Source organism: Ailuropoda melanoleuca, chromosome 5 (assembly GCF_002007445.2).
Source record: "Ailuropoda melanoleuca isolate Jingjing chromosome 5, ASM200744v2, whole genome shotgun sequence".
NCBI lineage: Eukaryota > Metazoa > Chordata > Mammalia > Carnivora > Ursidae > Ailuropoda > Ailuropoda melanoleuca.
This window is the reverse complement of record NC_048222.1, coordinates 69,612,491-69,639,477: the sequence shown is the minus strand read 5'-3', so window position 1 is coordinate 69,639,477 and position 26,987 is coordinate 69,612,491. Positions and strand designations below refer to the sequence as shown.

The 26,987-nt window shown below is 41.2% G+C and overlaps 1 protein-coding gene across 6 annotated transcripts in view; it reads left to right on the top strand.

Moving 5' to 3' along the window:
- The window catches only part of FMN1 (formin 1), a 412,618-nt gene that overhangs the window by 300,021 nt on the left and 85,610 nt on the right, over window positions 1-26,987 (top strand). For all 6 annotated transcript variants that reach the window (XM_034661208.1, XM_034661207.1, XM_034661209.1 and 3 more), the window contains one exon: window positions 15,845-15,937. In XM_034661208.1, the coding sequence (XP_034517099.1) occupies window positions 15,845-15,937 (93 nt within the window). The remainder of the gene's footprint in view (window positions 1-15,844; window positions 15,938-26,987) is intronic.

Below are 26,987 nucleotides of genomic sequence, written 5' to 3'. Positions count from 1 at the left end.
AATAATGCTTTTTCACACTCATATTGCTACAGTGTACCATCAAGCAATTAAATTATGTAATTACAGGGGTGCCTGACTCGCTCAGTCAGGAGAGCAATGCAACTCTTGATCTCAAGGTTGCGAGTTCAAGCCCCACGCTGGGTATAGAGATTACTTAAAAACGAAAAAAAATTTTTTTTCAACTGTGTAATTACAATAAAAAGAACAACTTGCATAAACAGGCTTGGAAAAAACACAACTGTTCTTGATCAGGATTCTACTCAATTGTGGGGAAAATGGCTCAGGGAAGCCAGAGACTGGCCTCTCAGCTGCAAGCTTTCAGCGTGCTGTGGGAATCGGGTAGGAGGAATAGAAAGTAGCATTGATTTGGCAAGTCCATTAATGAAGTGCCTTTTACATTCCCATTTGAAAGAAAAGGAAAAGGTATTAGTGTAGTGGTAATGGTGATACCCCGCCTGTGTATGTAGTGTCATCCTTTGAAGCCCTGAGGGCAGGCCGATGTAGCAGAGAAGATGGGTCTCCAAGATAGGAAGCAGAATGGCCGGCATGGAATTTGGGTCTTTTGATTACCAAGCCAGAGCTGATGCTACATTAACCATAAACTTGTGTCAGGTCAAAACATTTCTTCACAGAAAGAGATTTGTGGGTGGTTTTGTGAATATCAAAATATTTTCCTGCCCAAGTAAATTGTGTATCTTGGACCCTGTGGAAGATTCACAGTCCACAAATGGATTCCTTTCATGTCAGACAGCAAAATGAGTGAGGCTGGGGGGAGACCTCTTTAGTCCCAGCGAAGGGGATTGGAGTTTTTGCCAATGTCCTTATCTCTTCCAGATTTCTTCCCAGAATTCTTGGCCTCAGCACAGGTCTAAGAATGGATAGAGGTCATGGACTGTGACTCTACTCTTTAGGTACCCACGGAGAGGCCAGCGACCTGCCTGAGAGTCCGCAGCCCTGCTCTGGGTCTTCTCTGTGCCACTTAACATAACCTCCGGCTAACCTCCCCTGGCCTTTTGTTTCTCCATTTCCAACGAAGGGGTCCCACTGGTGGCCCTGGGTGATTTTCAGCTTTCATTGCCTTGTTCCTTAACTATCATGGATACTTCGCAATGTTTCTAGAACTTCCCTGCAGGTGGTTGGGGATGGAGGCTGGATAGCACAAGGCCAGTGGGTCTGACATCCCTGGGTTCAGATTCTGACTCGGCCACAGTATCTGTGAAACTTTACTCATCCTTACCTAACCAAAGGGGTAATAGCAGGACTGAGCTCAGAGAATTCTTGTAAGGAATAAAACGAGACACATAAGGCAGACTAAGATCCAAGACACCTTTGGCCGTTAAGGGCCATTTGTTATCAATCATACACGTTGAGAACTTGATCTAATTTTCAAGGAATTATTGGGTACAGAGCTAGAAAGCAATGTGTCCGACTCTGCGTAGACAACCAGGCAGCATTAACCCAGTAACTTTCCCTATGCCACAACTTACAGAAAGAGGAAAGCCAGGGAAAATCTATAATGGCTAATGGGGTAAAACTGCTAATTTGACTGTTGTTTTACAATGTTTTCCTTGACTATTCTGACGTACTTTTAAAACGCTGTCAAATTTCCAGGTATCAAAAAAAAAAACCAAAAAACAAAAAATAAAAAAACCTCCAAAATATGAGGAGGGCCTTGTTTGACCTTTTCAATCAGTTCATTTGTTTAGCAAATATTTACTCAAAGCCCTAAGTTAGCTGCTAATTTTAAATAAACTAACTGAAATAATCAAGTCATTTATAAACACATTTTAAGAGCAAGTGTTACCCTCATTTTCTAGGGGAGAAATGTATTCCTACTTAGTTGATTTCTCTTCTCTCAAGAACAGGGATCTGTCCCTCAGAACAGTGGTTAGAACTTGCTGGTCTGACAGGGGTAGAGAAGGTTAGCACAGTTTGCCCTGCAGCTGTTGGGCAGATTTACGAAAATATTTGCAAAGCCCTTCCTGATTGTCATATCACACAGAGAAGCAACAGATCTTTGCTACCTCCTGTTCAAGGCCTGAGACCTGGAAACTACAAATACCTCATTTGTTTTCTCCGTCCAGGACACATCTTTCCCCTAACCACCGACCCTTCCCCCAAATGGAGTGATTTAAGCTGGGGCTGAGTTGTTAAACTGGTATATACTTTTAACATATTCTTTTTCTTGCTTAAAGCTATTATACAGTTAATTGTGAACCGCAATCAATGGCTTTGTTGAAATCAGTGATACATAGTAAAACTAAAAAGGCAGCTAATCTAATAGGAATAACTAAACAATTGAGCACAGTCCTGTCACAAGTACCTGAGTCATCTGGAAAACACGAACAAGTTCCCGGGGCTCCCCAGGCCAGCAGGCACTGGCTTCACGTAGGCCTCCCTTGCCTTTCCATGACATCAGGGCTGAAGACATAGGTTTATTGACACTGGGACTGAAGACTTTAGGGAGTTTAATACGCATTTCAGAATCCGTAATATGTAGCCTCTCCCTGGTTCTTCCTCATGATTTCTGCCGTCTCCTTTTCCCCCCACTTCAGCCCTGCCCAGAATTTCCCCTTTTCCTCTAAATTTCCCCCTTCCTTCCTGACGCACTCCTACGTACCCACATAACCAAGGAACAACAGCCTCCCGTCGCAGACCTCAGCAACTCACCTTCTCTAACCCACCAGGCCCTGGGATGCAGACTACCAGGGCTGCTGGACCAGTAACTTTCCCTGTGCCATAACTCAGCAGAGAGGTAGGATCAATGACAGGTTTACAGGAGAGCAGGACTTTAAATAGCTGAGGTCAGTGTCTGGTGGCTTCCCGTTAATACCACTAACAGCATCCCGCCAGCCAGTCTATCGGCCACTCTGTTACCCACTCGAAACTATTTCTGATTTTCGGCTTTATTTTCAAACACATCCTAAGAAGTCCTGACTCCCAGCAAACTGACAATGCAGCCCTCTTTATGTGAAGCCTTGTTTATAGGCCACAATTCTCCCGACAGATTTACAAGTGTCTGTGGAGTTTTAAAAGACGATTGCTTAACAGGCATTAAGTGAGACACATAGGACTGTGTAAATATTTTAGCTGGAATAGGGGATTTTTTTTTTTGAAACGTCTGAGCCAAATATTGCATTAAATCTGAAAACAGTGGCAAACTGATTAGCAGTCACTGCCAGTTTCATGCTTTGCCAATGATGCCTGTAGCCAAGAATAGATACCAGAATCCAACCGCCGGTTTAGGTCGTGTGTTTTAAAATAACTTTCCATCCTTTTCTTTCTTCTCCTTAGGACTTTCCATCTTTTTTTTTTTTCCTAATTTCTTCATGGTTTATCTAGATGTAAACACTCCCCGGAGCAGAAAATTACGGTTAATGTGACTAACCCATAGAGGCTGAAAAGGGAACATGGGCCCAGGGGTCAGAGACTTTGCGGAAGGCTTGCAGCTGTCCTGGTAGAGCCATGTGGAGACAGGTTGCTTTCTGCTAATGGGGCTTATGTATCTTAATCACTGGTCTCTTTGTAGCCAGCGATTGCACTGCTGGAAGGAAATAGTCCTAAGATCAGCATTGCTCCCTCTTCCGCTTACTGATTTCCTTGAATCGCACAGAGGCAGGCCTGTTGCCCTCAAATTTATATGTGTGAGATAATCTGTCACTTAATTTTAGTAAAAAGTACCATGTATAAGCGCTATGATTCCAGAGGAGGTGTTTGGATTTTTTGTTTGTTTTTTATTTAAGCATTTCTATGGGGAAACCATTTTCCTGATTTGAGCAATGGGCAGGATGTATTGCTTGACCGCAGATAGGATTTCTGTGAGAATAAGGCATACTACCCAGTGGGTCTTTGCCCTGATTCTACCAGGAACCTCTTAATTTTCACTACTTGATTGGTTGTCTGAAAATGTAGGTTCTCTCTCTCTTCTCCAGAAATGGCTTGGATCTTAATCATGTGTCCAGACCATTTGATACTGTTGCTTTGCAAGTCTGAGCCTCTTTAAATAAGGTGTTTATAATAAATAAATAAATGTATATCTCAGAAATCTGAGTGTTTAATGTAAAAATGCCTGTAGATTCTCCCCCACCACCATTCAGATAACTCCATTGGTGTTGGGAATAGTGTAACTTACATTCAAATTAAATGGGGCATGGATGGCTTTTCAGAAAGGCGGCTTTCATGCACAGGCCCCAAACCTCACCTTATGTTGTGGTTACTCCCAGATTATTTTGTATCAACTTTTGTATGTCACCAGTTACTGTCACCTTTGAGTAAACTCCCTCAAAGCATGGATGGTCATCTCACTGTTTTCCATTCTAGGGTGCAATCACTTCAAATGCAGAGACCATAGCCACTGCATTACAGGGACGGGCACGATTCTAGCTTACGTGTAGCCAGCCACCTGTGCAAAGCAGACAGAAGGCACAATTTTACTTTCAAAAATCTCTCTCCTTCATCTCTCCCATTTTGGTACAATCTGTGGTGTACCAAAAGCAGTTTGGTACCATGTGTATCAAGAACCCTAACAACGTGATAAAGAAAGGGGGGGTAATCAGAAGGGGGAATGAAACATGAGAGACTATGGACTATGAGAAACAAACTGAGGGGCTCAGAGGGGAGGGGGTGGGGGAATGGGATAGACCAGTGATGGGTAGTAAGGAGGGCACGTACTGCATGGTGCACTGGGTGTTATACGCAGCTAATGAATCATGGAACTTTACATCGGAAACCGGGCATGTACTGTATGGTGACTAACATAATATAATAAAAAAAATTAAAAAAAAAAAAGAACCCTAACAATGTTCTTCCTGTTTTACCTGTAATTCCACTTTTCAAATCTATCCTAAACAAGCAGTCTTAAACAGAGTAAGTTTTTATGGGCACCGATGTGACCTAAAGCCTGATGGACTTTAAGAATAAGGTAGAAGGGACTTTACTGTTCCACTCTAGGGGCACTAATAGATAAACTAAGGTACATCCACTCAATGAAATTTGATATGGCTGTCAAACAGCGCTTGTGAGTTCTGCGAAATAATATGAGAAAGTATGTGTGATATCTTTAATAGGATAAAGGTACATAAATTTCTGTATCAAATAAAAGTGTTTAAAAATAACGTATAGGGGCGCCTGGGTGGCACAGCGGTTAAGCGTCTGCCTTCGGCTCAGGGCGTGATCCCGGCGTTATGGGATCGCCCCACATCAGGCTCTTCCTCTGGGAGCCTGTTTCTTCCTCTCCCACTCCCCCCTGCTTGTGTTCCCTCTCTCGCTGGCTGTCTCTATCTCTGTTGAATAAATAAATAAAATCTTTAAAAAAATAAAAAATAAAAAATAATGTATAAAGGCAGCCCTTGTAAAATTATGGATAGGAGTGTGTGATACAGAGGCCAAGACACTTAACAAAAGGTATCCAAGTATTAAACGGTAACTGTTCTTGGTCAAGGTATCATGAATGACTTTTTTCCTACTTTTTTTTTTTGGTAAATGTTTTTCACAATTATTTATGTGTGTTAGCTTCATGATACTTTTTAGGAGGGACTTGCTGCTCTCCTCCCCAAGATGAGTTCCCTTGTCCTTCAGATGCTCAGGAACTTTGTGTTTGGGGCTGCTTGCCTGAGGCTTCCCATTAATACAGTCTACCTGGAGATCAGAACCTTGCTGAATGTGCCTTTTCCATATAACACAACTTCCCCCGTCTATTGCTTGAAATCCCTAGCCTTTTCAATCCAGTCTGAGAAATAAATTTGTACCAAGGTGTTAATGAATTCTTCTTTGATAGTGTTTTCTTTTTTAACTAATATATATTCATGTCTGAAGAGATCTTCTGGAGTTAACATCTTCAGTTCAAGGGAAAGCTTCTGATGGTGATGATTTTCATGGGAATCCTGGGAAGGGGTATTTTTAAATAAACGGATGGATCGCTTAACACCCTATAAATCAAGTCATGCCCAATCCATCTATATTTAGACCTAGTCATGGGTAGGTGATTAATGAATATTTTTCATACTGATGTTTCACAGACCAAGGCTGCGTCTATAACCACATAACCATCGCAGTGCAAATTCTGACTCAGCCGTGATGTTTGACAGGAGGTACTTTTGAATAGTGCTTTAGACAATTCCGTGCAAAGGCTGTGGTCAGTGGCCCAGCTTCACAAAGTCTTTCCAAAAGTCCTAAAGCATGTTGGCATGTCCTCACTTGGCCCTGTCACTTCTGCTTAAATTTTTTCATGGAGAAGACTCATGATCATGGGACAGTAAGGTAAATTTGATCTTGGGCAGCCTCCCTCTGTGAAGTGAATCAGCATCATGGGACACCCCTGGGCTCAAGCTTCCTGGTGGGTTTATTTTTACATAACATTCCTCTGGGGAAAGGGGCACCCACTCTTGATCAGAGTAGCTCTGGACAATGTCTTCTTGGATGGAAGGATTTTCTTCATTGTGCTATTCTTTTGCTAGCTTCACTTCTTAAACAAGTGGCTATAGAACCTGTCTCTACTTACCTCTCCCCTCCCCAATTTGGCTTCCTCCTTCCATCCTCCGGGTCCTGAAACTGCTTTAGAGAAGACCAGAGACCTCCATGTTGCTAGAATCAGTGGTCACGTCTCTGTCTTCTACTTGACCTTTCAACAGTACTGCACAGAGATGACTACTCTTTTTTTTCTTGCAATGCTGGGATCCTCTCAGATCATGTGATTTCACACCCCTGCTTTTCTATCCAGCTGCTCATCTCCATCCTTTGCTGGCCTCTCCTCCACTGCCTGTGTGCCCCAGCATTTGTCCTGCAACCCCCTCTCCGGCTACATTCTTCTATCCCAGCCATGCAGCCTAAGCTATAGGCTTTTATATATAGTGTGAGTACCTAATTAACATCTCAGACTTAACATGTCCTAAGTAACACTCTTGGTTTCCCTCAAACTTACTCATGGCTCTCTCCCTTACTCTGGTCAAGTCTCTAGCCAAATATCCTCACAGACTTTTCCTGACCACTGTATTTAAAATGACAGCCCTCCCCTACTTCTTTGGTACCTTGTGACCTCATTTCCCCAATCAGGGTAGTTCCAGCTCCTTTGAATCCAGTTCCTTGAATCCAGTTCCTTTGAATCAACACCTAGCCACAGGACACTGAAGATCTGGAAAGAAGAACAGCTCTATGTCCCTGAGGTCCAGTTATACAATCTATTACTACTTAACTTATCCCAAGGGACCTATGCACTGCTATCATGCTTTACTTTTACTCATCATAATCCCTCTTTCTGAAATTACTTCCCTCCTCCTTCATTCTCCTTGGCTGGCTGGCTAACTCCTTCTGACCCTTGCAATTGAACTCATAAGTTATCTATTTTGGAGAACTTTCCCTGGCCACCACCTCCCAACCCCAATCTGAGTTGAAAGCCCCTACCCAGGGTCCCATGACACTGCACTGTATTACAATTTGTTGATTCCCTTGTCCGTCTCTGTTTCTAGATTCTTATGAACATTTTTAGAGGAGAGATGACCAATACGTCTGGTTAAATAGTTTGCCTCTCAACATTTAGCACAGTGCCCTAGTGCAGATACTCAATATTTTGAATGCATGCATATTTGTGTAACCCGTGTGTATGCATAGTAGGGCTAGAAACCACCCTGTCTCCTGTGATCTAAGAACAATTTACTTCAAAATCCCATCTCTGTAGAAAACAAAGCTATCTGCAAGATTTGACAGAAAGAGGATCGGAGGGGTGCATGGGGGCATCTCTACCTCCTTGTAAGTGGTCTTTGTTCTGTGCGAGGTCCAAACTCAGTGTAAAACTCAGCCCCTTCTTTGGTAGTCACAGCCCATGCTCACAGCAAACACTGTGAGTTCAGGAGGCTTTACTGAAACTATGGGGGTGCCCCAGAGGCCAGACGTCACCAATTCCTTTATTCCTTTCTTTCTATCCTTTCTCTGTATCCATCTGTCCTTCTGAAAGAGACCCAAACTCTTCTTCCTTTGTTATGAAAGACAGCATCCCATTTCCCTGAAGCCAGAATCTCTAACACCCACCCAAGCCCTCATCTGGGGGTGGTGGGATGCTTAACCCCAAGAATTAATCAAAGATTTTTGTTTCTAATAACAACTATTTCCTGTCTAAGAATTCTGAATTTAACTTTTGAGATTTAAAAACACCCGTATCTCATATCTGAATGAGGGAATGTAAATGAAAATGGCATGATATCCAGTTTACTTGTGTTTTCTCTAGCCCCTACATCCATCTACATGAATTATATATTTACACATAAAGATAATATATTTTTCATGTGTCTGCGTATATATACATGTCTGGGTATGTATGTGTGATACTAGATCCAAATGCTATCAAGGTGCTAAGATCTGTACTGCATATGTAGTGTATAAGACCTCCCTCCACTCATCTGGTAATGTATTCATTTATTTAGCAAATACTCATTGAGTAGCTTCTATGGGCTAGACATTATAGTAGATGCTGGGGAGAGAATAATATGCAAAATACCCTCTTTCTGCCTAACAAGAGTGATGGTCAATCATGAGAGTTATAATTACAAAGGAGAAGTATAACGTATACAGTGCTACGAGACTATAACAGAAGAGACCTCATTAGTATAGAGTGGAGGGTTGAAAAGAAGTACTGATGAAGTGACCTTTGAGCTGAGATCAAAACAATGACTGACCACTAACTAGGCTTGGTACTAGGGGTAGAAGAGAATGTCATTAGTGAAGGAACACACTGATGGTGGGAGGGAACTGATCGTGTTTGAGGAACTGGGAGAGGACTATGTGGATAGAGCACAGAGTGTGGCCAGAGCACAGAGTGTGGCCAGGACATAGAGTGAGCCAGCCCATGAAGGGCCTTGGAAGGACCAATCTGTAGGAGTAATGGAAGCCACTGGCAGGCTTAAGCAGGGGATTGGTATACTCCGATGTGTATTTTATAAAGATCACTGACTTCACTGTGAGGAACAAATCAAAAGGAGACAAGGGTAGATGTGGGAAGACCAGGTAAGAAGGTCCTGAGGCAGCCTGGTGGGGAGTGACAGATTCAAGAGCTCTTTTGGAGGTGAAATGATGGTCTAGACGTGTCACCTTGGGAGACGCAATCCTGGTGGTGGTTACTGCTGCGTTTACCTGCCTGAGATTTTCTCAAAGTAGAGAGGATAGCATGAGAAGAAAAGAAATGGTAAGGAACTTTCACATTTAATGGTTGAATACAGAAGGATGAGGCTGCAAAGGAGACAGAATGGTCAGAGGTAGGAGGAAAGCCAGGAGCGGGGGGTGGAGGCACAGAGCTAGGGGACAAAGTATTTCAAGAAGGGCAAGTGTTCAACAGAGTGGAATCCTGCTGGGTGCTGGGCAGTGAGCCAAGATGAGATTAAAAAGCAAAAAAATCACAAAAGGGTACTGCCGGTAGGATGGGTTCCTTGGTGACTTGAGAGCATTTTCTCCATGTCATCATAGGGGTCAGGTGAATTTCAGTGGGTTTGGAAGTGCACTGTGAGTGAGAAATAGAAAAAGTGAGCCTAAGCAATTTGTAAAAGATGGTTTGACTGTGAAAGGGATTAAGGTATTTATAACATAATGATTTATTTACTAAGCACATAAATATTAGGAATGTCAACGTAATTCAGAGAGTTTGTGGGATGGTTGTTATTGTTTCCTTGTTACTGGAAATGAAAGGAGTAAAGCCACGTGCAATATGTTATCTAGCTGGGCTTAGCAGTGTTTGAGTATTTCACGCGGGTAAAGAATATTGCAGACAGCAGTTTACTGCCCAATATACAAAGGGCTTTTTATGTACATTTCATTTAGTCCTCATGAAATTTTATATATCAAGAATCTAAGAGCAGACACGCATTTAATAACTTTCCCAGTCAGTAAAGGGTATGGAAAACAAAGAAATAAATGTATCTTCAGATGAAGAGTACTTCAAGAAAGACGATTTTCTGAAGTCGTGGTGTTGATGGTATGTAAGTACTGCAGTTATGCTCATACACGCAAGCATTATACCACAAGAAGATACCAAAGCTTTTGCTTGAAATTTTTTTCAAAGTTAGCAAATTCTTTGTCTTGGTAGCATTTGTCTTAAGTCTAATTATTTATTTAATGGGTCTTTTACTTTGATAACATTTACTGGTACCTTTTGAAGACAAATGTGTTTGATTTCTCAAGCACAAGTATATTGCAAACTCATTTCCCACTTCAGATCCATGGTTTAATAAAGATAACTGTTGAAGACATAGTCACATCTAAGAGTTGAAAAATCACTCTACCTTGCAAAAAAAAAAAAAAAAAAAAAAAAAAAAAAAAAAATTTTTCCCTTCTTCCTCTNGGCTCATTATGGTTCCTGTTTAAGACTCAGTTTCTAATTAGCTTTTTTAAAAGCGGCTTGATATAGAATCACATTCCACATAATCCACCCATTTAAAATGTACAATTTAATGATTTTTGGTGTGTTCACAGAGTCGTGCAACCATCACCACAAACAATTTTAGAACATTTTCATTACCCCAAAAAGAAACTTCATCACGCCCTCCATCTCTCCATCCTTCCCTCCTCCCCCAGCCCCAGGCAACCGCGATCTACTTTCTGTCTCTCTCCATTTGCTTATTCTGGACGTTTCGTATAAATGGAATTATACAGTACGCAGTTCTTTGTGATGGGCTTCCTTCTCAGCGTAATGTTCTAATCAGCTTTTGATGCATAAACCCTGTGTAGGCACAGACGCAAAGCGCATTGGTGTGGGTCAGTCCACCTGTGAGCTACCTTCTTCTGAGGTAACGTTCTGAGCCGCGTACCAGGCATTTAAGGCCTACGGTTTTACTCCTAATACCTAGTTGCCCAGCCAAGTTTTTTGAGCACTCTGGATATGGATTTTTTCCTTTGGATAAATACAGTCACTAAGACGAATGATTTAGATGTAGTAATTAAATCAGCTGAATTCCCAAACAAAGGGTAAAGAATGAAAACACCTTTGATTATATATATATATAAATCTCCATACCAGGGCCATTTATGTACAGTGTCTGATTCAAGCCCAGAAATTTGGCTTTAGGGGAACTCTTCAGCTGAATGTGTCTAACAGCCCCCTATGGAATATAATCGACATAAGTCTCTTCTAGAGTAGATTTTCTGTTTCCCTCACCCCAAGGATTTTCCTCTGATACCACTTACCACTCGCCATGCTAAGCCTTAAAATGCCCCCCATATTTAACATCAGAGCTCAGGAACTTGAAATGGGCATTTTTTATTTCAAGCTTTTATCATTTGTGTTTGACTTAAATCAACTTGAAGTCTTCCTTCATGTAGCCTTAAAAAAAAATGTAGGAAAAATAACCACAAAATAGTACACTCTTTTCTGTGCCTAACTTTACTAACTAAAGTTTTAAAATTCTTAATATTTTACTAGTTTTATATATAATTTTCCCCTTCCATAGAAATTCCTGAATTGTAGCCAGCCAAAAGCTGTTTTTATTTTACTGTTTTAATGCATTGGATTTAATGTAATTCCCTAGCCATTCAGTTCAAGGCCAATACCATGAGAAAGAACTGTGTAAGTTTATTGTGCTAATATTGTGCTTTTGATTTCTGAATTTTGTTTTTAGTTTCTTTTGATAAAAGTGTGTTTTGGGGTAGAAACCTAAAAGCTCTCTCTTCCTTTGTGTGTGTGTGCACATGTGTGTTTCACATGGAAAGCACGAGGAAGGACACTATACTGTCCTGGTGTTACTAAAAAGAAACATTGGAGTACAGCATGTTACTATGGAAGGTAATGACTCACTTTGTTTGCATGCAGTTCATATTACTAGAAACAGAAATTGCTATGTGCCCTACCCATTAGCAAACTGTTGTTGGTGACTGATTCACTACGATGTCTGAGGGCAGAGATTTTAGTCTGTTTTTTGTCACTGATATATCCTCAATATCAAGGACAAGTGGTGGCGCATAGTTGGTATACAGGGGGATAGTTGGTGAAATTTGCCTTTGGTCACAGTTCTGTATGTTGCTGCAACAATCCTCTATTGTGGTCCTGGAAGCTTGGGGCTTTTGGAAAGGATGGGCATCTTGTAAAACTGAGGGAGAGTAGAACTGGCACAGAACCATGGAGGGTGTGAGGTAGGAGCTAGGAAAGCAGAGAAGAGAGAATTCCAGGCTGAAAAAGCAGAATCCAGATAAATCTCTCTTCCTCTAAAACTGGATTCTGACTCCACTAAGCCCACAGGTCCTTCAACTTAGAGAAGCATGCTCCATGTTCTCAAAACTCCCCATGAACATTTGAGCAATTAAACATGTTTTAGGTTTTGATTAATTATACCTGGGCCTTACCTCTGTATCCTTGTAACCTACCTGTGCTTTTTAAGTGGTGCCAACAAACTTTATTTCTTTTTTTTTTATATTATGTTAGTCACTATACAGTACATCCCTAGTTTTTGATGTAAAGCTCCATGATTCATTACTTGCGTATAATACCCAGTGCACCATGCAATATGTGCCCTCCTTAATAACAAACTTTATTTCTTGTTCTTAGGGGTCAAAATAAAAATGCAGACAACCACCTATGGCCTTAATAGTCTAATACCAAATCTTAAAACACTCAAGGCCCTATCTTTCATGAAAATGCTTTACAAGCACTTAACTTTTCAATGAATTAAAATAACTCTCTCAAATCTAGTATCTATTATTCTATTATGTTTTGGTTTTCCATATTTAATCTATCTCTCATGATGACCATTTAGTAGCTAACTTCAGGAATCAATATATTTTTAATTCTGCCAAAAATGTAATAGATAATGAGAAAGCGAATGTAGGTGACTTTGGCTTTAAACATTGGAACTCCTGGCACAGCCTGTGTCCAAGGCAACCTTGGTGGTCCAGCGACATTGAATACCCGCCCTCCAGTTGGACAATAAGAGGACATTTGCGGATTTGCCAGTGACCTCTCTCCTTTGTGCACCGCTGATCTCCGGTGTCATCATTAATTAGTCTTCAGGTCTCCTATTTGTCTGCCAGCAAGGATCTCGGATAAGCCGCGGGAATAAGTGGGAGCAGGCGGCTGCCTGGCCATGGGAACGCACGACTGTGCCGAGACCGCCCGGTGGGTCAGTCAGAGGGAAGCCCTCTGCTCTGATCACGGAGAGACGTTTCACTCTAACAGGCCACGTGGGAGGCTGGGCCTGTTAGGGTGCAGAGAGGACCTCTGAGCACAGCAGGGGAGCGGCTCTTGTGCACACCAGCTCAGCCGCCTAGGGCTCTTGCTTCATACTTGCTTCGTGTTTCTCGGGAGTGTCTTCAGGGAATCCTAACAGTGGGTGGTACAACTTCAGCAGGGGAACAGAAATTATTGTTCCTGTGTTCTAAACAGGAGATTTGCACGGGGCACATTTCTGTAAATATGGTGTGTGGCCTTTGTAGCGACTGATTCTCAGCCATGACTTCCTTGGCGTTCTGGTTGTGGCGTGTTTCCTGATCGGTTTTACTAAATCATAGAGATAACAAATAATCTTTGTGAGGCCCCTTGCCAGTGCCAGGCATTGTGCAAACCATTTTATGGGCATTATCTCACTTAATTCTGATTTCTTATCAGTCAGGGGGTCCCCATCTTGCAGATGAGAGAAATGAGCCACAGCCCACCTGAGCCCAGGTAGGACTCTTGATCCAAACACAAGCCCTTTACCATATCCCCCTAGGGCCTCATAAAATCTGAGCTATTTGATGGACCCCGTGAGCTCTGTCACCATGGCCAGGACAAAGGGAGAGCCACAATGATCAATCTTTTTAATTTAGGTAGAAGGGGAGGTTTTGCTTTTGTTGTTGGGGGGGGGGAAGCTCTGCCTTGGGCTTTGCTTTGGCTAGGGAGAAGCACACTTCAAGAAATTATTGTCTTGGGTTCAATTATGTCCTATTACCAAAGGTCAGGCATGCCCTACCATGTATTATTTGTGTTTGTGAAAAACAGTTCTCTATAAATGGAATTGTTGGAATTTGAATGTAGTAGAGGGCTAGTTAAAGGATTTAAAACATTCTCCCAATTTATATCATAAGAAAGTCCAGCTTTCTTTTAAACATGGCTCCCCGTGTTCTCAGAATCATAGCTGTATGTCATCAGGAAAGCTCATGTGGCCATAAAAGTTCATGGGAAAAAAATCCCAATTCTTGAAAGCAGACATCTTCCACAGTTTTTCTGACCAATCTGCTGCTTCTAGGCCTACCCTCAGAATGAGCCAGTCTGCAGGATCATGTTGGCTACTTTGCTTGTGCCTTGTGCCATTAAGTCGTAGACATTCGGGGAGGTCTTTAGAAGACACTGAGCCCTTTCAGATCAGCTTGGGACAATCACAGTGTTTCAGAGTGCAGACTGGGACCCTTGTTGTACCTCTCCTAGAAAGGGGGGAAAGAGGGGAAAGATGAGGAGGTCACACTGTACTCCTGGAAAGCCCACTCTGAGTTTGAGTCAACATTGCTAATTTTCTTTTGACCTTCCTTAACATAAGAATGTAGTTAAGATGAGGAAATCATATGCTTTTGGCCAGCCATGCATGGAACTCTCTAGAGAAGTTTGGGGACAAGTAAATGAAACCTGCATGGTGGCTTCGGAGGGATTAATATGAGTACACAAATAAATATGATTAAAAGTAAAGCATAAATACCATACAGAAGGTACTAGAGAAATTTGAAGGCTGCAAAAGCTTCTTGGTGGTGGCAGCATGTCAGAGAGACTTGTTAGGATGAGTGGGGTTTTGTCAAATGCAGTGGTAAGTACGTAGGAGATATGAGCAGGTTAGGTGGAGAACCACACCAATGCGGATGTGGAAGTGGGAATATTGAATGACGTCATTTGGAAACATTGCAGAATTTTGGTTTGGTTGGTCAGATCTATGTGGGAAATAGAGCTGAAACGTAGAAATGGTACCAGGACGAGAAGGACCCAGAGTTTGAATTTAATTAGCAAAGAGCACCCATTCATGGTTTTATCTTGCCTTATATCTTCTCTACTTTGTTTTTAGTGAACGATTCTGCCTTGTAATTCACACGGACCAAAGAATACGTAACAAGCCTCAGAGTTCACCCTTGATCATCTCTCCCCTAGAACAGCAAAAAGATCACACTTTCCACTCTTCCCCATCTCAGTAAATGGCACTTCCAGCCATTCCCACTGTGATGGTGAACCATAGGTTAGGGTGGTTTCCATATCACCAAATCAGACCTGGCTGATTTGAGGGGGTGGGGCGTGATTGTCAAAAAAGCACTCTATTATAAGTTACATATTATATATGAGAAATTATCAATCTATTTGTAAATTCTATCTGAAGTAAATCACATAGAAAACAATTTCACATGTTAGGGGAGTATTAATGGGAAGGGTGGGTGAATGGAAGGTGGGAAGCGAGAGATGCAGACATCCCTGAACTGGTCTGGCCCCTCCTGCTGGCATGTGGGTGGTTCCAGGCAACTCAGACTCCTGGGAATTTCTGCAAAATCTGTTTCAAGCTCTATTTCTGGAGTATGAATCTGAAGAGGATTGGGGCCTTAAATTTCCTGGGAATTCGGTACTTTTTGCCTCCACTAATTCTTGAGAGACCAAAAGCATAATACTTCTGTCCCCAGCCAGAGATTTTTCTGCATCGCTAAAAGGAAAGGTGAAGGTGGTGCATTTCTTCGTTCCTAAAGAAAGGTTTGGAGTAAGCTAACTATGTTTGTTTGTGTGTGTTTCTGTTTTTGTTTTTTTCCCCTGGAATTTAGATAAACCATGATTGGGAAGGATTTTGCACAGTTAATACTAAAGAGCATAGCACACAGCACAAGCTCAGCAAACACATTGTCTTAAGGAAATCTAATTCCAAACTTTTCTTCACAGCAAGTGAGAAACAGATGATGGTGGTATGCAAGGAGTCACCGAAGGAGTATCTCCAGCCTTTCAAGGACAAACTAGAAGAGTTCTTCCAGAAAGGTAGGGAACAACGTCAGCTGCGCCTGCACGAAACTCAGCAACAACCCCCATTCATCAGATCTTTCCCTGAGGCCCACCACCCCTTGCATCCCTGCTGACCCCCAGCAGTTCCAACGATTCCACCAGTCCACCTTCCCATCATGGTTACGTGCTCAGTGTAGATAGAATTGTTCTGCTACTTTCATATCACCTTTCAAATCCTTTTTTAATATGTCAAATCCTTTAGCGTTATTCCTGTTCTTGTAAACTTTTTGAGGGAAGACTTTTTCTCTGTCTCTTCATGGAGCTCGAGGGGATCCTCAGTACATGTTATCTGATAAACGACATAGGTCCAGAGCTTATATGCTCATGCCTTTCAGATTTATGGTCAGCCTGAACAGGTGGACGGTGACCCTAACCCTGGTTTATCAGCACAGTGTCTTGGAAACTTGTGTTGTATTTTTTATTCCTTTTCCGAACAGAAAATTGGGACCAGTTGACTGTCACACATCCAGTCATTTGGCACTCATTAGCCTTTTGGGGTTGGTAGATGGAAGTGATATGCATGAAACTCACTTAGTGCATTGATGCACTTATTTAGAAATCTTACGAAGTTATGTTCCTTCCTCCATGATTTTGGCAGGAGTAGGGAACTTTGGTTGATCTCTGTTAGTGAACATGTGAGTTTAATGCCTTTTGGGTATTCCCTATTCTAATTTGTCAAATCCAGTTTACGACATGAAACAAAAATAAGTGTGGGCACGAACTTGCAGTTACAAGTAAGTCTTGGGAATGTATTGTACAGCATGGTGACTATAGTTAATACTGTATTGTATATTTGAAAGTTGCTAAGAGAGTAGATCTTAGAAGTTCTCATCACAAGAAAAAAATGTTGTAACTATGTGTGGTGAGGGATGTTAACTAGCCTTACTGTGATGATCATTTTGCAATATATACATAAACGATCTTGTTGTACACCTGGAACTATGTTATATGTCAATTATATCAATAAAAAAAAGCATGGGTATTTAGAGGGAGCTTTTGTCTTTGCTAGAAAGTCAGAGAAAATACATGTAGGAGCCTTTGGGGAAGTATCAACATGCTCTTTCTATTTATTAATAAGGCCACATGATACCACATCATCAACAAAAGACCATTTAAGCAGGGTGAATCCATAAAGTATGGCCAAACCACCTTGGGAATTGGCAGGAAGATTCTCAGTCCATGAGTCAGAGGAACTCCGTTCCATCTGTTCCTTTGGTGCAGAGATCATTGTTCCCTCCTCCTTGATGAGGGCTTGTTTGTGTTGAAGCGGAAGTCAGGAGTTCTCTCTTGGCCATTGCTGAACCTCATATGTGACGGAAGCAATGTCACCCAACAAAGTGCTATCTTAAGAGCGGTGATCCTACCCCTCATGTGTTATGTGACTAAGATTAGGTATGGTTTATATGTGACTTATGAAAGTTGATACATTGCTTTAGGATTATGCCAGGTAACCTAAATGGCCTGAAGAAAAAACATGGAGGATTTCCTTTTGGTGACCCCCAATTTATCATTTCTGCTTTTGGCATATGTCGAATTAACTTGAAATGAAGCTCATATGTACTTAGATTTTGTTTTTATTCTTGTTATTCTATATCTGGAAAATTCTGCCCTGTATATATGTAGGTATTACCAGCCTGTCTATTATAATGGCCTTATCCTCTTTTCTCTTGGAACCAGCTAGCGTCCTAAAACTTCTATTGCAAATCTTAGTTTTTGTTGTTGGAAAAAGAGAAAGTACAAATAGATTTAGAACCTTGAAAATCCTCAGTGCCTTAGAAAAGGAATTTGCAAATCCCTGTTTGGGGTTATGTGTTTGCTTCTTCTCTGTTAGGTTTCTCAAGAAACTTCTGGGCTGTTCCAAAAGAGGAAATTAGGTTGAGGCAAACTGGACCTTATGACAGCGAGGCAAGGTTGTGGCCACAATAAGATGTTCTAGGAAAACCCTACAGCAGTGATTCTCAACATGGCTGTAGACTAGAATCACCTGGGGGAGATTTTTTAAACATTTTGTTACCCAGGAGGAACTCTAGACATGCCATCAGCATCTCTGGGAGTGGGATCAAGCGTTAGCATTTTTTATTTCCTCCCCAGGTGACTCCAGTGTGCAGCCCAGGTTGAGAACCTCTGTTGTCCAGCTTAGGTCACCATTCAGAGTGTCTTCAAAGATGTTTATTCAGGGGCGCCTGGCTGGCTCAGTTGTTGGCGCATGACTCTTATTCTCAGGGTTGTGAGTTCAAGCCCCATGTTGGGCATGGAGCCTACTTAAACTAAAAAAAAAAAAAAAAGCGTTTATTCAAGAGCCTGTGTACGTCAGGGACTCCTTTGTTCCTCTCTCAGGAACTGCCTTACTGGGAAAAGATCTCCAACTGAAGGAGTCAGTTCTCCCTGAACCAACGTAGTGAAAGGAAGATGGGAAGGACATTAGAAATAACCTCAAATCACGCTTAAAACCAAAAGGAAAGCTACCATTTATACAGGATTTTAAAATATAAAAATAAAATGTAATATTGTTGGAATCTTAAACGTTCCAAATATCGTGTGGTGAAAGGAGCCACTGTTGAAATAGCCCATTACTGTCATCTTACAACTTGACTGAGTTGGTCAAAAGTCAGTCTAGAATTGGACTGTCCAGTGTAAATGGCAGGCACTACCCATCTGAAGCTGTTGAGTAATTGCAGTGTGAGATCACACAGTGCATTGTGAAGATTAGTGTGAAAAAAAACACAAAATATTTCGATTTTTTATATTGATTATACTGTAAAGTGGTATTTTGAATACACTGGGTTTTAAAATAAGATATTATTATTAATATTAATTTACCTATTTCTTTTAGTTTTTAAACATGGCTACTAGAAAATTTAAAATGATATATGTGGTTCACAATATATTTCTAGTGGTCAGTACTAGTCTAGACACATGGTCCCTTGGCCTTTTTCATCTCATTCCTTCACTCCCCTCTTCACGTTCTTGTCCAGCTCGGAGCCCGGGTTACTGGAATGCCGTTTCCGGAGCTAGCCCTCCCCACTTTTGCTCTGGTGCTGACCATTGTTTGGCTCACAGGTGGGGGTGGGTGCTTAACTGAAGGAGATGACAGCGTGCCACCTCATCAAGCTGCTCCTGTGTGGCTCACCAGGTGGGGCTTTGCCATGCTGCAGAATATACAAATGGACTATCTCTTGGCTACTGTGGATCTCTAAACAGTAGCACCTTTTTTTATGTAGCTGTGTCACGGAAGGAAGGATTTTCGTTCCACAATAAATATGCAGTATAACATGGCAGTCGTACAGTTTGAAGTGTAGGCTCTCGTCTAAAGATGCCATTCATTGTAAGAAACATCATTATTACAAGTCCTACTAAAAGAGAAAAACTGTTGGCAATTAAACCACAGTGTGGCATAGATGATAAGATGTACCCCCAAAGCAGGTGCTGACATATGAAAATTCCATCAAGTTTGAAGTTGGTGTAATATGGTACCATAATGAAGCATATAGGATCAGGGAGGAGGAATGCCTAACATTTCCAGGTAAGTCAGGGAAGACCTTGAACAAAGGAGATGTTTTTGTTCAGATTTGAGCCCTTCCTCCCCCACCCCCAATAAAAGGTCAAAATACTGATAGTGACGGCATTGACGGTGGATCAGTGGATGATAGCGCATATTTGCAGAGTGCTGCTGCACCCCAGACACTTCGGGAAGATGATCTTCTTTCTTGTTTAGTCCTCATGACAGCCCTCTGGAATCAGCACTATTATCACCCTGTTGTACAGGCGAGGAAATTGAGGATTAGGAATTCTCAGCAGACAGGTTACGAAGGGCATTCCAGGCAGAGGACAACACTGCAAATCTTGGGATGAAAGACATGAAGTATTTGGGGAATGGCAAGAGACTTGGCATGGCTAGATCACAGGGCATATGGGAAGAACACAAGACCAAAAAGGGGGGGAGAATCACAATAGGACTTGCCAAACAATCTGAACTTTGTCTTATGGGCAACAGGGAGCTTTTGAAAAGTGGTATGTATGGGAGTGACATGGTCACTTTGGGTTTGTTTTGTTTTGGTGCATGGGATCCTTTTGCTTTGTGTTGTTAAAAAATGCGTTATAACCAAGAGCAATACGAAGAAGACTTGGAATAGTAAAAGACGGGGAGGTGGTCTATCAAGTTATTCTATGGTAGTCCCAGCAAATAATGTTAAGAGCAAAAGCAATCACAGAAAACTAACAAAGGAAGGGACCTATTTATAAAGCTTTTAAGGATTACAGGACTAGATAACCCAACTGAAATGCAGAAATAAGAGCAAAGGATCACTCCCCTTTTTCTTGCTTGGATAACTGGCATGATACTGAAGAGGAGAACCAGATTTGGGACTGAAAGCAATGCAGTAAACCTTAAACACACTGATTTGACATATGAATGAGACACCTGGGTAGACACATTGGGTTTATGAGAGAGCACTGGACGAGACTACCGTCTCATAGAGGGTAGAAGTTCAAGTCATAGGAATGAATGAGAAAGCCCAAAGATAGGGTGTGAAATGAGAACTTGTAGTAGCATTAGAGTTTCTAAGCACAGGATATAATATAATAACCATAACTGAGAAAAGCTACTTGCATACTTTCATAATATTTGAGTATTTGGCAGGAAAGCTAGTTTTCTTTTAGAAGTCTTATCACTCATAAAGTCTTAAGCAATTGAGTTCTTTATTCCTGAGAAGTCACACACATGCGTGGTGACTCAGTTGTTTCACATTTAGGCTAATTTTTGTATGAGCTGCAATTCAGTTCTTCTAACAATCACGATGATTTAATTTTTCTTTTGTAAATCATATCCTGTTGCCACACTCAAGTAGAGATGATGTGTTTGTCCTTGTGTCATCCTTCCCTTCTCAGAATGCCCTTAAATAGTTACTTGACCAAACTGTGGTACTTGTTTTTAACTAATTTCATTTCCTGGGCAGAATAGAGAGTAATTTTAAGGCCTCCATCTTTCAGAGTTACAATCCATGGTATCTAAGCCTTTTTCCTTACGTGGTTTTTCTTTCCCACAGTAGGCTCTTGTTGATTCCAATTTATAGCTCAGTTCAGAGTAACCTTGTGCAGGCGTTATTTGAGCTCATGTTTTCCCACCCTCAGATCAAACATAGTCATAATGATATGGCTTTCAAAAATGTGATGCTCACATTAAAAGTCCCCATAAACATGGCAGGGATCCTGTAATTGAAAGAAGGCGCAGAGCAACTGATTAGATCCCAGGTATAGATCTTGTAGGTGGTCTTTGCATGCTGTTAAATTGGTCATTTGTATTTATAGCTTTGGCAGGGAGGGCTGGAACCTAAACTGGTGCTAATACCAGCACTCTCCCACACTCGGCCCCATCTCATTCTGCGTCAGTTTTAGCTGGCATCCATGAGTGGAACCAAATCACAATGAGTCTGGATGAGCCGTGCTAGTCCTAGTTCCTCAAACTGTCCTCCGAGGTCCTTTGACCAGATGAGATCAGAAATATTCTTTCTGTCAAGAAACTTTTCTAATAAAAAGTAAATAGATAAATTTATAAAACTAAAAAACAGACAAAACGACAACTCTGATTTCCCACACTGAATGCAAAAAGGATCACCTAAATAGCTGACTACCCCATGACAGCTGAGACTGTCTGGTCCTATTCACTCTCTCATCCCGACATCATGGAGGCTCAGCCCATATTCAGTGTTAATAATTATTTGTGGAATTAATGAACAAACAGGCTTACATATCTTATAAAGTGCCTGGAGGCTTTTTTTTTTCTCCTCTGTGAGTTTCCTGTTTAAATTCTTTCAGAACTGGTATATCATGCCAGAATTTGGTGCGATCCACTTTTGGTCTATAATGCATATCTGTGGTCAAACCTCCTAGATATCAAAACATCTTTCTATGTCACAAATATGCATATAATCCCTTCTTAATAAATACTTAGATTAGATTGACAAGGTACATAACTGAACCTCAAACTCTAGACTAATCTCTTCAACCCCCAGCATATTCAAGCTTTAAGCTTACAGAGAACAGGAAGGACCAATGATCTGGACGGTGTAACCTGTGAGAAGCAATAATTCTTATATATTTTACAGAGCTCGAGGAAGGAAGAACTCTGGCCGGGGGAATGCGCGCTCTCTGTGGGACAAACCATCTTCTTGAACACCTCACTTTCCAAAAAAGACCAGCAGAGCTAGCTCCAAATAACTTCAAATGGTCAAAAATTAAGATAGTCTGTTGTGATTTCTGGGTCACTGAAATAACACAACGGTGGTCTTTGGAAAGTGAAGCTACTATTTTATCAAAGATTTATTAAGTAGAGTCTTTTCTGAAAGGGTTAGTTTGAATCAGTTTATTTTGGTTTTTTCCCTTACCAGAAATTTCTACAAAGAGCACAATCCCCCCCCCATCCCCAAGTTAGCGTCTCTCTCCCTCTCTCCCCTTCCTTCGTGCCCTCTTTCCTCCATCTCTCTTCCTCTGTTATTTCCCTTCCTACTCACCCTCCCCTTCATATCTTTAATTTACTCAATTTTTCTTTTTTGGCCAAACATCCAGTAAGTTGTCTTTCCAAAAATTCTAGTTCTCTTTTTCTTTTCCTTTCTTTCCAATGAAAATTTCAGGAGAAGAAGAAAAATGTCTAAATTAATTTTGTGTGTGTACTGATAAAAGTACCTGGAAAAGATTATACCCACCCACCCCCTAAAGAAAGAAAACTACAGATCAATCTCACTGTAGTTTTAAGTTTTGTTTTGTTTTGTTTTAAGGTTTTATTTAGTTATTTGACAGAGAGAGACAGAGAGGGAACACAAACAAGGGGGAGAAGCAGGCCTCCTGCCAAGCAGGGATCCCGATGCAGGGCTCAATCCCAGGACCCTGAGATCATGACCTGGGCCGAAGGCAGACGCTTAACGGCTGAGCCACCCAGGCACCCCAAAGATTAAGACAAAGGCACATTTCATGACCAAATGGAGTTTATTCCTACAATGTAAAGATGATAGGATATTGGGAAGTCTATTAACATAACTCATCACTGTTAGAGCTCTAACAAGAAAACACCTATGATCATCTCTTTCAATGCTAAAAAAAGGCACAAAATTCAACATCAATTTTCCATTTAAAGCTGGATAAGATATTAAGTGCCATATACTTCCTTATTATAATAAGAATTAATGTGTCAGCCTCAGATTTGCCACTTATATCATAGACAGAAGATCAGTGTACCTAATACGTAAGAGCTCCGAGACATTATTAAGAAACAAGACCAATATTCCATACAAAGGCAAATAATATGAATAGTGACAGAAACTGCTTTTCAAACGTACGAGAAGGTGCCACTCTCAAATAAAAGAAGTACAAAAGAGATTACATTGAAATTCCATTTTCCGTTTATAAGATTGGCCAAGTTACAAAAGGTTGATAATGAACTCTGTTGGCGGTGTCATGCCGTAAACCCCTGTCCTCCGTTGCTTATGGCAGTATAAACTGTTACAACCCGTGTGGAGGTCTGTTTAGCCATACCTATTAAAGTTCCCTATGCATCTGCCTTTTGACTTGTCAGTTCAACTTCTAGATGCACACCCTCGGATGCTTACACGCGCAAAGTGATTTCGATACCATGCTACTTCTTGAGACATTGTTGGTAGCAGCAAAAGATTGGTGACAAGCTCAATGATCATCAATAAGGAAATTGGCAAGTTATGGTACTTCCATACAATGGAATACTAAGCATCTGCTTAAAAAACTGAGGAAAGTCTTTATGCATTGACATGGAAGAACATCTAGGGTATGTTTTAAGTGGAAGACAAGGGTCGGAAGACCCAGTATAAGAAAAGAAGAAGAAGAAGAAAAATGGATGCTGCTTAACAAAAATCTCTGAGGGCAAATAGAAAACTAATCTGGGACTGATATTTATCTGGTTCTTACCATATCAATCATGCAGGTTGTCTGTCCTGTTTAGTTGGTACCCAGGCTTTTGTTAAATAGTTAGAATATTACCCCTGTAAATGACCAGGCAGGTTCATTATAGAGTGGGTAGAAAATGGATGGATGGAGTTCAGAAATGACATGCAGACTTTCCATAAATCTTTTAAAATCAATGTGTACCTCTTCAAAAAAAAAATAATTTTTTAAAACAACTTTCTGTGATACTTTGCACTTATATTTTTTTCTTTCAAGACTGCTTCTCCCTTCAAGTTTTCCCACTGTGGTACCAATTGGGGTCCCTTAGCCTGCTAAACCTAGCCCTGTTCAGTTTCCAAGGAATCAGTAATTAAATGCTCTTATTCACAGGCTCTTCCCTCCACTGAAGACTGGAATGGACCACTTAGAAGGAAATTTGAGGGTCTTTTTTGTATTTTCCTTCTCTCATGAAAGGAGAGCCAGATCTATGTGCTAGTACCTTGGCTTTCTTTCCTAACGGTCTCCTCCTCAACACCCTTCCACAGCAGCTCTGGACAGTGGAATCCTCCCAGCCTACAAGCGCGCACGCGCACACACACACACGTCCCTCAAGTGCTTTCTTCTGGACTTAGATTGCCATCACTCATTTTGCTCGTGGCAGTCACACTCTTATGATGACTCTAACTGAAAAGTCCAGGAAGAGGCCTCTTTCCTCGAATATGTAGGGCGTTTCACTTTTCCCTCTTTTGTCTCCTGTTCCCATAGTCCTGTTGTCCATTACATTTGGGCCCTCTTACCTCACCATTACATAGATAATCTTAGGTCTTTCAATGAACTCTTCCCTGAACATACAGTGAGAGTGTAGGGATCTACATTTCAGATGACCCTGACACAGGCCACCTTCTGAACGTAACCACAGGGTAGCGCCAGTTCTCATTCATTTTTATCTGAAGATGATTTTCAGGATCTGACCTCTCCTATGGATGCATGTATTTTAAGCCTTATCTGTAATTTTTGAAAGAAAGGCTTTGTCTGCTGTTTTTAAGCAGTGTCTTGGAACTACGTGTTACGTGGAGGAGAGGTGAGTGGTGGCTTGGTTTGGAGAGAAGTGTAGAATGAGTATTAACAACTCTTACTGGTCTCTGGAGCAGCAGCTAGTTAGACGTGCGCATGCGTGAGCGCACATGTGCCGGCTGCAACAGCTCCAAACTTAGGAGACCCAGCTGCTGTGTCATATGACTAGGGGGCGTTAATAAATACAATCTGTTATTTTTAGAGCATAATTATTGTCCCACCCCTGCGTGCTGTGAGAAACACCAGTTGGTTGAAAGTCTCCCTCACGTGTTCAGTTCAGACGGGGAATTGGGAGGATGCTTCCAACAGTTGAAACACAGTGCTTCCCTTAATCCCCGCGGCAGTTCTTTGAAGCTGATTTTGTTATTACTGACTTTCCAGATAAGGAAACTGTGAGGATTTCAGTAACTTACTCAGGGTCAGTGTGATCTCGGTGCCAATGTTGATACTGTGCCATCCTAATAACTTGGAAAATCATTCCTTTTCTCTGGGTCCCAAGACCCTAGGGGCTAACTAGAAATAACTATTTTCTCTCACCATCTAAATGAGAAAAATACGAGAGGAGTAGGCTTGCCTGCCATAGCTCACCCCCGGGGGGCTCCTGTTCCTGGAGTCCTGATAGAAGCCCTCATTCTACCTTCCCCAGCAGCAACAACGAGAAGTGTCATCTGTGCTTTGGAAAGAATTGTGGTGACAAGTAGTTAAGTATTTTATGGAATCAGTCTGGAGCTCTGCATTCTTACATAATAGCTGTTTTCGTGATAAATTGCTTCATGTAATTGTTGGCACTGCCGCCACTTCCTCTCTGGATTCTTGACAACTATCAGCAAGGTTTTAATCAGTGATTGATTGCAGTTGCCATCACGTGACTTCTCTTTGAATTACTCAGTCGGTGTCGTCTTCATGCTGGAAGAACCTGACGCCTATACTGCCTTCTGGGAATTGTTTTGCAGAATACGTATCATATAATATGTGATTTTGCAGATAATGTACGACTCTGGAAGGATCTCTTCATTCTTTCAAATAGTACAGGTCTGTTTTTTCTGCTGAGTCAGCTTTTCTGTGGAAGCATGGTGACAGCGCTCGTAGGAGCCCAGGACTGAATGAGATCATGTGTGGGGAGCATTTAGCACAGAGCCTGGCTCTATTTGTCAGCACCTGCTGCTTGTGTTACATTTTCAGTCATTTTATCACAGTCTTATCAGATGGTTCAGAGAGGGGAGCTCAGAAAGTCAATCACAGAAGTATTACTTTCTCTGTGGTGTGAATAGCTGCAGTTCGAATTCAAACGGCACACAATAAATAATTCCAGTGAAAAGTCTTAAGTACTAGAAGGAAGATCAAGTTCATCTTGTCCATCTCCTCTAAAAGTAAGCCAAAAGCAATGGTTTTCTACAGGATTGTATTCTTTCACCGTTAAAATATTTTTTTAAGTGTAAATGTAATTTCTGTAGTTACATCTTATTGATGGAAAGCATTTAAATAATTCCATTAAAGATGGCATGCCTTAGGGCTCTCATGTCATGGCTACCCCCAGTCAACAACATTACCACCTAGTGGCCATCGGGTTGCACTGCAAACACATGATCCTTGAGACCCAGAGTCTGAGTACCTTGTCTCAGTGGCTTAAAGTGATTGAAGATGACAGTAAATACCACTAGAGTAAATGACTTTATCTTTGATAACTGTTAATTACCGGAGCATTCAAATTTTGTTTTATAGCAGATGGGAGAATTGTGAGACTTTCAAAGGTTGCAAGCTGAGGCTAGAGAATGTGATCATTTAATTTTTTAACCCTGTACTAATCTTTTAAATTGAGACGAAATATATCTGTCTACCTTTCTCTACTAGTTTTTATATTTAGGTTTTGATTCTACTTTTTCTATTTTTTGTTTCTACTATTTTTCACCTGAAAGTTAAAAATGTGCATTTGAGTAGATCAAAAGGGATAAACAATTTTTTTTTCACTATAGGAAATATGCAATGTCAGTTCATGTCTTTTCATAAAGTTAGCAAAACTTAAGTGCTTAGCTGATCCTTGATA